At 56.5% G+C, this 12354-nt stretch overlaps 1 protein-coding gene and 1 pseudogene across 3 annotated transcripts; both read right to left on the bottom strand.

Moving 5' to 3' along the window:
* Nucleotides 1-51: 51 nt before the first annotated feature.
* Nucleotides 52-3557, bottom strand: LOC137232436 (laminin subunit beta-2-like; annotated as a pseudogene).
* Nucleotides 3558-4907: 1350 nt separating this feature from the next.
* CCDC71 (coiled-coil domain containing 71) lies at nucleotides 4908-12320 on the bottom strand. 3 transcript variants are annotated; one of them, XM_067754400.1, is made up of 2 exons: nucleotides 12200-12320; nucleotides 4908-6411 (listed from the first exon to the last, which is right to left on the bottom strand). In XM_067754400.1, the coding sequence occupies exon 2, from the start codon at nucleotides 6357-6359 to the stop codon at nucleotides 4908-4910; it is 1452 nt and encodes a 483-aa protein (XP_067610501.1). In that variant the 5' UTR covers nucleotides 6360-6411; nucleotides 12200-12320. The 3 variants fall into 3 exon arrangements, with proteins under 3 accessions (XP_067610501.1, XP_067610502.1, XP_067610500.1); XM_067754401.1 differs by lacking the exon at nucleotides 12200-12320 and adding an exon at nucleotides 8392-8494; XM_067754399.1 differs by lacking the exon at nucleotides 12200-12320 and adding an exon at nucleotides 7102-8294.
* Between the last annotated feature and the right edge of the window lie 34 nt (nucleotides 12321-12354).

The raw sequence follows: 12354 nt of genomic DNA on the forward strand, positions 1-12354 counted from the left end.
GACAGAGTCAGGTCAGAGGTCACCATTGAAACTGAAGGAACAGGGTCAGAATTAGGATTGGGGGTTGGAGGGCTCACGTTTGCAGGAGTGAAGGGAGCAGGGAGCCTCCCTGGGATCTCGGTGGAAGAAGGGCTGGCAGAGCTCACAGCGGCACCCAGGTGTCTTGTGTTGACATGCATCACACACACCTCCACTCACATTGCTAGATGCGAGATACAGGGCCATGTCAAAGTGACAACTGTGGGCATGCCCATGACACTCACATTCTGGGGCAGAACAAGGAAGGTGGATATGGAGTGGGCTGGCCTGGCAGGCATGGGGGTGCCCAGGCTCTGCTGCCTGCCATGGGTGGTCCTGGTGCAGGTCCTGGCAGTGCTCACGGTGGGTACCAGCTCTGTGGTGGCAGCAGACACAAAGGCCACGCACCTGGCAGGGAGGAGGGCAAGACGAGTCTACCCCAGTCCCCCAGCTTGCCCTCCCACCAGCCACAGGATGCCCCTCCTACGGTACTCACCATGCCTTCCATGTTGGGTGGGACCCTGGGTGCAGGCCTGTACTCAGAGGCATGGCCATGGCACAGGCAGCTGCCTTGGACCACAAGCTCAGAGGGCATAGTAGTAGAAGGGGTGTCCCTTGAAGCCCCCCTGGGGCCTGTCACCCAGTGTGTGCAGTTTGAAGTTCGCACGGAGGTTAGTCACATGCAGGAGCTCTGGAGACAGATCGAGAGCCCTCAGGTACACTGGTTGTTACCCCTCTATGGCTGAGATAGAGAAGGAATTGGTGGGGTCTCTCCCCTCTCTACATCATTGCAGCCACCTCCTCCAGCACCCATGCTGTAGGACTCTCCCATCCCTGCTCCCCTGATTATACCATTTTAGGATGACCACAGCCTAATGGTGATTATCCCACCTCTGCACTGCTCCAGACCTGATATCACTCCTGAGCTGAGACCTGCATATCCCACTGCTTCCTGGACACCCCTTTCTGGTATCTCTAGATATTGGAAACCTGCTTCCCTAAGGCAGTAAAGGATTCCAGTCCCCAGCCCATCATTAGAAATCAGCTTATTATCCAGCCAAACCACATAAGGTATGTTTATTTATTGACTGCCTTTCTCATTTCTATGTCAGCTCCAAGACAGATAACTTGTCTATCTGCTCACCACTGAGCAAGGCCCAGAAGATGCCTGGCACACAGTGGGGCTCCATGGGCACTTGTTAAATGTACACATGGATGGAAAGATGGGGCCATGGCTCCTCTTGCTCCTCACAGCTTAAGTCAGCTACCAAGCCGAGGCCACCTCCTGTATCTCTTTGCCAGAGCTCCCCTTTCTCTTGATCAGAGGAACACACAACAGCTGCTCTAGGCCCTAGTAAGGCCGGGGGCGGGGGGGGGGGGGGTCGTGTGTGTGCACGCATGCTCAGGGTAAGTAGTTGGTAATAATCGAAGTCAAGGTGGGTGGAGAACGTGGAATGTAGAGAAAAAGCTACTTCGGGGTTTGTCCTCCTGCTCTGGTACTCTCCTGGCCTGGCTCTGGGCTGCCCTGCTGGGTTATGATTATGTCTCTCTAGTCCTTTAACAAGACTTCTGTTTTACAAGGAAGAGGTCACACCCAGAGACGCCCTGGCGCCACCTGGAGGCAGCTTCAGGAACGCAGGGTACCAATCAAGGCCAGGGTGATGAATCAAAGTGGGGAGGGCAGACAGGGGGCCGTGATGGGGAACAGTGACAGTGGCTCACAAAGGGGAGAGTTATGAGGTACAGTGTGATAGGAGCAGAGGTGGGGGACAAAGATTGGGCTGGCATGGCCAGCAGTGATGACCACAATGGGGTCTCACAAAGGAATTCAGCGATGGGGCAGAGATAAGGGACAGAGATGAAAACTGCTACCCAGGCCAGTCCCTATGCACTGGGCACAGGTATGGGGAACATGGGACAGGAATGGGGAGCCGTAACAGGGACCATAATGCAGCAGAGCTGGGAAACAATCCTTGGGGGACTGGGCTGGCTTGCCCACCACCCTGCCCTGCGGTGCGCATACCCAGGTAGGACCTCACTTCCCACCAGGGGGTATCTGGTTTTCCCAAAAAAGCAGTACAGGACTGGCTGTGGGGATAATTACCCTGAACCTTGGTATTATTTGGGTTCTCCACGAGAATGGCTGGATCCAGAACTTTGAAATTACCTAAGAAGCAAGCCTGAGCTTCTGGCTTCATCCCAGGGCCTAACCCCCCTTCCTCTGGACCTGACCTCTCCCTCAGTGGAAGTCTCGATGTCTTAAGTAAAGCTGCTCACAGATGAGGTCACTGACTCTGTGGCCAGGGGCAAGAGGAATCCCAGGAAAGAGGCCTAAGCAGTTGTGGGCAAAGTAGCGGTACATGTGCCAGAAGTGGCCATGGTCCACTGAGAGCTCAAGGAGCAGAGCCAGAATGTCTGGGGATAGGAGGGGGTCCTTGGGTCACCAGTGGCAAACATCACCGGTGGCCATCAGGTCAGGAGGCAGAGAATAAGCTTTCAGTCTCTGGCAGTGGGTCACCTTGAAAGTCCTGATGAGGTGGGTAAAGTAAAAGGCATCTTCTAGGTCCAGCTGGTGACATTCTCAACACCTGTAACCACAAGGGCTGGTCAGTGGCCAGGCCTTGACCCTGATCCCAGCCCTGCACACATGGGCACACAAGGACCCTCACCACGCTCTGCTCGCCACCAGGTCCTTTTGCCGCCAGGACTACTCTGGGAGATCACGTTCTCAATGCCATGGCTTTTCCAGTCCCGAGAGTCACAAAAGAAGCAATTCTCAGCATCCTGGAGGGATGCCCAATGAGACTGACTAGGCAGGAGGTGCCTGGTTGGCCACAACCCCCTCCAAAATTTCACAGCACAGGCCTCTCCCTCTGGGTCTTGTCAATGACCTGAACTCCCACAGGTGCTGAACCTGCCCAAGAAAATCCAAGATGCCATCTCCAGAGCCCGTACCCTCCTCCCTACCTGTAGGTTACTGACAATGCAGTAGAGTTCAGGGCCATGGAGGCCACAGGTGGATGAGGTTCGAAGGTTCTGGCCACAGCCAATAATCAGGTTGCTGGTAGGTGGGTAGCAGCTGCCGCCTGAGCAGCCGGGTGGAGGAAGTTTGTCTGGCACGTCCCGGGCAGTTGCTCTGGGAGCCTCGACTGGGAGGGGCAGGGTCTGAGTATAGAGATCCTAGGGGTACGCGCCCCACCTCACCCCATCCCACAGGGAGGCCCGATGATTTCCTCTCCCCCTCCACGTGGCTCTCAGGTAGAGACCACCTCTCACTCATTGGTAGCGGCAGCAGCAGAGCTGAAAGGGGGGGCTAGCCCGGCTGGGGGTCCTGGGCTGTCGGAGCTAGAATCAGGCCAGAGAGAGAGAATACAGAGTGTGCCCCTAGCTGGGCTGCCCTTAAGGATCTGAGTGTGGCCCTCAGGTCCTTCCCCATACTCACATGGTAGATGAACTCAAGGATGCCAGAGGCAAGGAGCATGCATGGTTGTGGAGTCATGGTGCAGCTGGGAGAAGGGGCAGGGGGGGTGTCCCCAGAGCCTGGGAAACAAAGAGAGGCCGTGCCCAGGGAAAGGATATTAATAGCAGTCACCAGATGCAGAAGAAAGGTGGGGAGGAGCAGAGTTTCTCTATAGGTCCGCCATCCAACGCAGCTGCTGCTGGTGCAGCCAGGGTTCAGACTAACCCTCAGAGACAGAAAAGATCCAATTCTCATTCAAATGAGGCTTCCACCCCTAGCTCTGAAAGGCTGTTCGTCTCCAGGAGCCTCTGGGGAATGTATCCCCCTCCCCGCCAGCCCCAGCCACTGCCTTTCAGGCTGGGCAGACAGTGATGGATTGGCAGATGGGCAGGGAGCTACTTTTGTTCAGGGCTCAGGGCTCTGTCCCCTCTCCAAAGCAGGAAGAACCAATAATGTCTGAACATACAGGCCCCTGTTGGAAGACATGCTGAGGCTGGACCTGGGAATAGAGCACTTGGAACCCAGGCAGAAAGCACTGAGAGGCAGTGTGGAAACTCTCCATGCTCAGAGACCGCAGCACTCCACCCATCCAATATAATTCCTTGGTCAGTGAGGGGACTCTGTGGCCCTACAACCCAGAGCTACCCTGGCCCCTGACTCAAGCCCCAACCCCTTGCCACCAACTGGGGATGTCGACGATAGTCCCTCTCCTGAAAGAAGCAGAGAAAAGAGTAGGCAGAAGTACTTCAGCCGATTTAGGCCCCGCCCTGCCCCAGACAAGCCCACACAAAGCTCCAAGGTTTCAGCCAGAGTAGACTGGAAGACAAGGCCAGGCTGTCTGTACCTCCCCTTCCCTGGCCTAAAAACCTGCAGGCTGCAAGTTTCCCCACAGAGCCACCTATTGTCCTCCTCCAAGGGAGCATCCGGATTATCAAACCAGGGCAGCCCCAAGGGGAGGTGTCCCACCTTAGAGTGGCTCTGCCCCTGCCCTCAGGGGCCTGGAGGCTGCCCTTCACTCACATTCATGACCTTCCCTGGGCTACCAGGACCCTCTCTGGCATTCCTGTTCCTGGGGCTACCTTTTCTAAACACCCAAGCTGGCCTACCAGCAGTCACATATACAAAAAAAGACCATGGAGTGTGGGCAGGGAGACTGGAAGGTGGAAAGGTATAAAACGTGATAGATGGAATAGTGGACATACAACTTGAAGAGTAACAAGTCACAGTGCATCGCGCCATGACACCATCCCTCCCACCCGCCCACCCCACCCCACATCCTCCAGTCTCTGAAAGGAGGCTGGTGGCTCTCAGGGCCCTGGAGAGGCACCCAGAGTCTTTAGGGTTGTGGAATCCATGGGCATTGCACACTGTGCCACTGGCCACACAGACAACTGGGCTCAGTTTCCCCAAACGTTGCTACGTGAAGGAATCAGGGTGCTGAGTATGGCAACAATGGCTGAAGTCGTATTACAGGGGAAAGGTTCACACGGAGGATCCGTTGAGCCTGCAGCCGCACCTCATCATCTGAGGACTGCCTGTCCACCTTGATGGCCCGGAATTTCAGCAGCTTTGCCGTTCCAGGTCCTAGCCATACCTTAGGGGATTGGGGCCCAAGCCGTGTTCTCTTCTGGGGAGGAAGATCCTTTGCCTCCTCAGTCCTTTTCCTCTTCTGTCCCACAGGCTCAGGGCAGCTTTTCCGGCCCCTCCTTGCAGTCCTGGCCTGAACAGACCTTTTTGGCCTGCCCCTGCCCCTGGGATGGGTCCGAGCCACCTTGGCCCTGGCCCGCACTGCCTTGGCCTTGGCCCTGGCCCGCACTGCCTTGGCCTTGGCCCTGGCCCGCACTGCCTTGGCCTTGGCCCTGGCCCGCACTGCCCTGGCCTTGGCCCTGGCCTGCACTGCCTTGGCCTTAGCCTTGGCCCGCACTGCCTTGGCTTTGGCCTTGGCCTTGATCCGTGCTGCCTTGGCTTCTGCCCGGGCCTTGGCAGCTTTGGCTTGTGTTCGAGCCACCTTGGCCTGGGCACGGGAAGCTTTGGCCTGGGCTGTTTTGGTGCCCAGAGCACAGCCACCTTTCATTCGTGGGCCACTGAGGGAACCAGAGGCTTTGTAGGTCTTGCTCTGGGGCCCAGTGCCTTGTCGGGGTCCAGCCCTGGGGCCTCTTCGAGTCAGACACTTGGAGCCCTTGCTTGTGGCTTTTCTGGGAGCTTTGGGCTGGGAATTCCCCAGCCTCTTCCCTGGACCTTTCCGCAGCTTCAGGGGAGAGTCTGCAAGTGAGAGCTGCAGTGACTGTGCCTTGTGCTTGGCACCCAAGCAGGGCATGGGAGTCTTGAGTGGAACCAGGGCCTCAAGGACAACGGAGAGCCGCATGGCAGGGTAGACACCTGGATAGAGGTGGGTGGGAAAGCCCACTGCTGCACCCCGGGCACGGCTGGCACTTGACTGCTTCAGGGAGCTCAGTAGCAGGTTGGTGGTGGCATGCTTGGCGAGGGTTGGTGTGGATGCTTTGGCCAGCCTGCCAGACAGTGGCATGGGGAGCAGCGTGGCCCGGCCTGCAGGCAGCCGCATGGCAGTTCGGGGAGCACTGGCTGGAGGTGATGTGGCAGCTGGGGTGGGGGCACGAGCTTGAAGCTTTGTCTGGCTTGGGGGGTTGGCTGTGCACGAACTATAGCCATAGACATCACCGCTGCGCAGGATGGTAGGTTGGAAGCCATCATCCCGCAGGCCCTGCAGGAAGGCCACAAGCTGGGCCTCAGTGGCACTGAGATCCTGGCTCATGGGGTTAAAGACAAGCAGCGCTTCCTCCAGGGCCTTCTTCCCTGCCGTGGAGATCCGCGACCAGGAGTGCACAGCTTTCTCCTCCACATGCTGCACCACCACGCTCATGGCATTAGGCACTGCAGATCTGCCTGGGTATCCGCAAACCAGCGCTTGGCACCTCCAAGGCAAAAGGAAGAGTCAATAAGAACAGCACCGAGACAGGGGCCAGGACCGGTAGATAGGTCAATCAGGGCCAGCAATCTTCACAATAACATCTATTGACACAGAGGGGCCTGGCCAGAGTGAGCCACTCCTTGGGGCAAAACCCTGGTCTTCTCCACCTATCACGGTGGAGGGTGGTGGGGTAGAGGTGGGGGACTCATATGGGTCAGAGGCAGCTTCTTCAGGATACATGCCCATAAGCTCATCAGAGCCATCCAACCTGCTGACGGGCCCCTGGAAAGATCTGGGCTTGGCCAAATTCCTAGTATTAGACTCAACACTGGGAATACAGGCAAATATCTCTGTCTTCCAGGAGCCCTGTACAGAAGGCAAGATAGAGATACCCTCAAGGTTCTTGGGAATGCACACTGGCACACAGCTCAGCTTGCCAATGGGTAAGGGAAGCATTCCCGGGAGAGGAATATTCATGTGGGACATGAATGATGAATAGGAAAGGACCAGATGGAGATGGAGCAAAAAGGGCAACAGCCAATGCAATGGCTCCAAAGTGAGAAAGAGTAAGGCAAACTTGGTGTGACTGGAATCTGTGGTCAGGGCTGGGAGGTCTAGCTGGAAAAACAGGGGACAGCAGGGTAATACAAGCTTTGAATGTTCCTTGAATGCTGGCCAAAGGGCCCAGACTTACATCCAAAGTCCATGACGATCTCTGTTCCTACAGCTGCTGCTGTTCAGGTGCCCAGGGGTGGACCTCCCTGCCCACCAGAAGTTCTGCTTTCAGAGTTCCCAGACAGTCCACTCAGAGGTCCAATTCCTAGCACTAGAGCCATGGAGACCAACCCCAGGGAAAAAGCCAGACTCTCCTTCAACAGAAACTAAAAAGATGAGTAGCAGGTACTAATAATACATCTCAAGGCAATCAGGCAGCCTGGCGCCAGGCAGCCAGACCAAGAGCCCAAGGTCTGGGAGCCAATGACTCCGAGTAAGATGGTTAATAAAGCGGACCCTAGAGATCTGAACTGTCCTAACTAGGGCTTGGAAAACGACTTTGGTACAGCCCATTTAGAGCTGTCTGGGAAGACCCAAGTTGTCCCAGCCTTCTCTTTAAAAGCTGTAGGCCGTCAATCATGACTAACATCTAGTCTAACCCATCACTGAGGGGTCCCAGAGACAGCTCCGCAGCTGCACAGGAGAATTAAAAGATCAGCTGGGATCAGGCAAGTCTCTGGGGCCAAGAGGTGAGTCTGTGCAGCTTCTTCCTCCCCCTAGTGGAGCAGAAGTTTTCAGAATTCCCTGGAGGAAGTGCCCTGGGGCTCTTTGTTTGGAAACATTGTTGGATGCTCAGGTGTCTCGGGCACTTCCCCTCTCCAGAGGCCATTCTCCAAGCACAGTCCTTACACATGACTTTAGTTCTCTTTTTTCCCAAGGGGTGTAGTTCCCAGGGCTGTGAACTGTACAATAAGGAGGAACCTGTTACCTCCAGGCACAGATATTGGGGGTGAACTCGGGGCTCTTCCGCTCAGGTCGGCCTGGGCCCTTGGGAGGGGTCTCCTGGGCTTTCCAAGAGGCTCCGGAAAACAGAGACTGCAGCCCGACCCCTGACTTCCCTTCACAAGTGTCCCCGGGGCAGGCCGGGGAAGCTGATGAAAAGATGCAGGACGGGAGCGGCCCTAACCAAGCGAAACTGGGGCGGGGGCAGATCAGGGCCCTCAGGCTGGGAGTCCGCGTCCCTGAGACCCAAGCCGACGGTAGGAGCGGGGGGCCTTAGAGGAAGCGAAATGCACGGGACAGGCGGTGAGAGCGCGACGGGGTCGCACAGCTCCAGGGTGGGGTCTTTGGGCACGGGGTGGGGGTTGGGGGTCTCGGCCGGGCCGGCGGAGGGCGCTGGTCCCGAAGGAGCCGGCCACCCGGCCCATCCACCCTGCCGCCTCGCGGACGACCCCTCCGCGGCGTGGCTAGGCCCACGGCCCCAACCTACCGGCGCCGCCGCGGGGACCCTGGACGCGCCTCTGCGCCGCCTCCGCTGCTCCAACATGGCCGCCTGCTGCGCACCGGAAGTGCGCCGCGCTTCCGCTTCCGGGACCTGGCCCGCCCTAGTGACCCTTGACCCCCCGAGACCCCGTTTCCCCCAAAGTCTGGGGGCTGGACAAGCGGAAACCAGAGAAGACTTCCTGGAGGAGGTGGCAGAGAGGACCGCTCTAAACCCTTGCGGACCTGTGCAGGAGTGTGAGGGGCAGAGGCGCTTTCGGCCGCTGCCCCAGGCAAGACTGCACCAGACTAGCATTGGATTAGGGGCTCGTCTGACACCTTCTCTGAGGGGCTTGATGGTGTAACGACATGTGGGAGGGATTTTTGGCAAGGTCCAAGCTACCCTTCACCCTTTTAGTCCTCCTGCAGCCACTGGCAAGGCCCACCTCTGTCCCAGGTGCCTGAACAGAGGGTGAAAGAGGAGTGCACCCTGCCTGAGAGTGTCCCTCGGGAGCCTCTTTGTACCTCCTCTGAGGGCAGCAGGCCTTCCCCTATTCCTGAGAGTGGGCTCACTGCATGTGGTATGAAAGGCTGGTTTGCACACATTTGTGGCAAATAAGCCCAAAGCTGGGCATGTCCAATCTGAGAGTCCCAGCATACCAGTGTGGGCCTGAGTGTACTTGCTTAGGAGCATGCCCACAGGTGTGGTGGGAGGACCCTGGTCCAGCCTTAGCTCCCTCAGTGGCAGAAAGCCCTCCCTAAAGTCTTAACTCTTCCCCAAATCCCTGCTTTTTGGCCTAAGAGATTGGGACTTCTTTCCACCTGTACAGTCTTTCCACATGTACCCTGGGGCCAGCAGAGAGGTGACGGTTACAGGGCTCACTACCCAAGCAGCATCAGATGAGAGAACGTAGGTAAAAATTAACCTTAGGAGTCTAAAGGGTCAGAATGGTCTCTATTGCTCTGACCAAAGGCACTTCTTGGTCAAGGGCCCCCAACTCCAGGTTGGGAGTCAACCTGGAAGTCCTGGTTTCATGGATGAGATGGTGGGGGCATCTGTACTTGGGTCAGAGCCTGAGCTAAGAGGCAAAAATATTGTCATAACTCTTGGACCTGACATGTACAGTGGTGTAAATTTGGTAGCTGGGGGGCCCGTGGAAGCCTATGGGCAGTCACAGAGTGTGACTGGATGCTTCATTTGGGGACTGGTTGATAGCCCTCCTCACTCCCCATAAAACCCCAGGATCCTCTACCTGATCTATGCTTCCCTGCCTCTACAGAGGGGTCTGGGCACCCCTAGAGAGAAACACTCACCCCACCCTAGGCCTCACCTTGTGCACCTGAGCTTCTCAGGGCCTCAGCCCTGATGGTGGGGTCCTCAGTGCCTTTAAGCATAGCCAAGATATCCAGCAGGAAATGCAAACTCTCCTGCTCCTCTGGGGTCAATGCTTCTGGCCCCTTGTATTGGTAGAGAGAAGGGAAGGATGGGGTCTCAAGGGCCAGGGTCGCGGGGTTGCAATCAGGAAGTCCCACCTTAGCACTCCCAGTTCCCAACTGAGGGTGAGCCCCATCTCTGCCCCATCCATGGTTGAGGATTAGTTGTTCACTCTTAGGACCAATCCAGCCTCATCTTCTGCCCAAGTTGTCTTCTATAGCTTCTCTAAAGCCAGCAGTGTTGGCCCCCCATGTGCAGGTGGGGCCAGGCCTGTGTAAACAGAAGCCACTTCCATGAAGAAGCAGAGTCCAGCCTCCAGGGATGACATGGGCCTAGGTGTGTCCTGGAAAGAGGATACCTCTCTGGTGATGTCCAGCCTAGAGGTCAGCGCAAAGTGGAAGACAAAAAAAGGTAGGTCCATCCCTAGTCTGTGTTCCTTCCACACATTAGAACTGTGGGGATGATATGGGTTCAGGGAAATGGTCTGGGGTACCTAGCTTCCTGAGGGGAGGCTGATCCTTTTGCCTCTTGGTACCCAGAACGTCCCAGATGGAACTCTCTGGGATCATTAATCAGGGCCAAGTCTGACTTGACCTGGACTTTGGTGGATGCTGACCATCCCAGGCATAACTGGGATCAGATGAGATGAGGTTGGAGAGACCACAGGGCCGTCCCAGGATCCAGCCCTTCCTCTCTATTTGGCATCTTTTATATCCCTTAGTGATGGACCCTAGACCCATATCCACCTGAGCAGAGAGATCTGGTGAAGATCTAGATGTGAGTGAGGCCAGTGGCCTTGGAGAGATCACCCCAGGAGGGAGTCTATGTGCCAGGGAGAAAAGCCAAGGCTGGGTGTTGAGGAGGCACTTCCTGGGGAAGGAGAGGAAGCAGGGCCTGTAAAAGCCTCCGAGGGGCAGGACAAGCAGCAGGAGGAAGCCAAGGTCACAAGGGTGGGTGAGGCTTTGAAGAGGCCAGAAAGATTTCAGTTGAGAAAAAGACGATAGCCGCCCCACCCTGCCCCATTTTAGCTATATGGTGTTCCATGGTGACTTTGGCAATACCAAGTTTTGGGGAGCAGTGGTAGCAGATATAAGATGGCCAACACCAAGGCAATGGAAACTGTGAGAGAAGATGACTTCAAGAGTTTGACTGGAAGGAAGGGAACAATGGAAGGACTTGGGGTGCTGGGAGGTATCTAAAGGCAGGAGGCTTTTATGTGCTTAATTACTGGAAAGGAGAGGGGAAGGGGCCTGGAAAGGGAACAGTGGGAAGTGTGAGGGGGTCTGCAGGACAGTGTGAATACCCTATGGAGGAAGGTACCAGTGACTGGCCTAACTGAGGAGCATGTTGGGGGCAGAGTGGAGTGGGAGGATGAAAGCCTTCTAGCCAGGATCTGCAACCAGCCTTGGCACCATTTCCATGCGGGCCGTCCAACTCCATCTGCCAGCCCCTGAAAGGGACTGAAGACTCTCTCTCTGGTCAGAATGCTCTGCCCACACTCTAGGCTGGCCAGAGGTCAGGCAGGCTAGAGTATTCATGTCTCCAAGTTGCTCTCAACCCATGACTGATGGAGATTTGAGAATGAATACCTTAGCATTCCCTTGCTCTGATGGGAACAATAATGTGAGGCCCATGTTCTACAATGGCTCCCAGAGTCCCCAGCAGGATTTGGTCCTTGTTGCTCACAGTGGGAACTTGTTTGATGACACACCCCTTTATTGGCTGCTTTCCCTGTCTTCTTGCCACTCCTCTACTGGTGCTTCTTGTCCTCATCTCCCACATTAACTATATGCACTTGTATCTCAGTCTCCTGGTGTGCTTCTGGAGAAAGTGAGGCAGACGCTGTCCATGAAAGAGGGACAAATGGTAGCAAGCACAATCACGAGGACTTCTTCTCATAGGTGACCACTGACCTGTACAAATGGGCCCCTAGCTCACAGACTTAGCCAGTACTCTTGATGCTCAGAAGATAGGATGGGCCAGGGTCTGGGTCTGAGGTAGGTCTGCCTCTGTCACACCAACTTGTTCTTGCCTGACCCCGGAGTTGGCTAGAGGCAGGCCCAGGACCCTGAAGATGGACAGTCACAAAGTGCCTTGGGTCCCAGAGTAGCCCAGGCCTCAGGCCCTGCAGAATAAGCCCAGAGTGACCTGCCTGGGAGGTCCCCTGGCCTCTGACTCTTCATCACCTGCTCTGTTACCCTCCCCCACAAAAATCGCCCCCACCCATGCCTGTGGAAGGGCCTGTCAAGTACGGGGGCTGGCACTTTCTGCTCCTCCACCCTCTGCTACCCTCAATGTGCACCACAGAACCTGTTCTGTGCCCTCATCAGTGCTTGGGGAAGGGCGACCGAACCATTGCCCCCACCAAAGGCCCAGGACATACCCTAAGAGGCCTCCAGGGGGCGCCGCCGCGAAGCCTGTCGTGGGCTCTTCGGAGCGCAGCGGTGGTGGGCAGGCGCCCGCTTCTCAAGCCCCCAGGTTCTGCTGGCCCGCCCCTTCGCCGGTGCTCGCAGGCTGGGTCCTGCTGAGAACGGCCCC

This window comes from Pseudorca crassidens, chromosome 10, assembly GCF_039906515.1.
Source record: "Pseudorca crassidens isolate mPseCra1 chromosome 10, mPseCra1.hap1, whole genome shotgun sequence".
Taxonomy (NCBI): Eukaryota; Metazoa; Chordata; class Mammalia; order Artiodactyla; family Delphinidae; genus Pseudorca; species Pseudorca crassidens.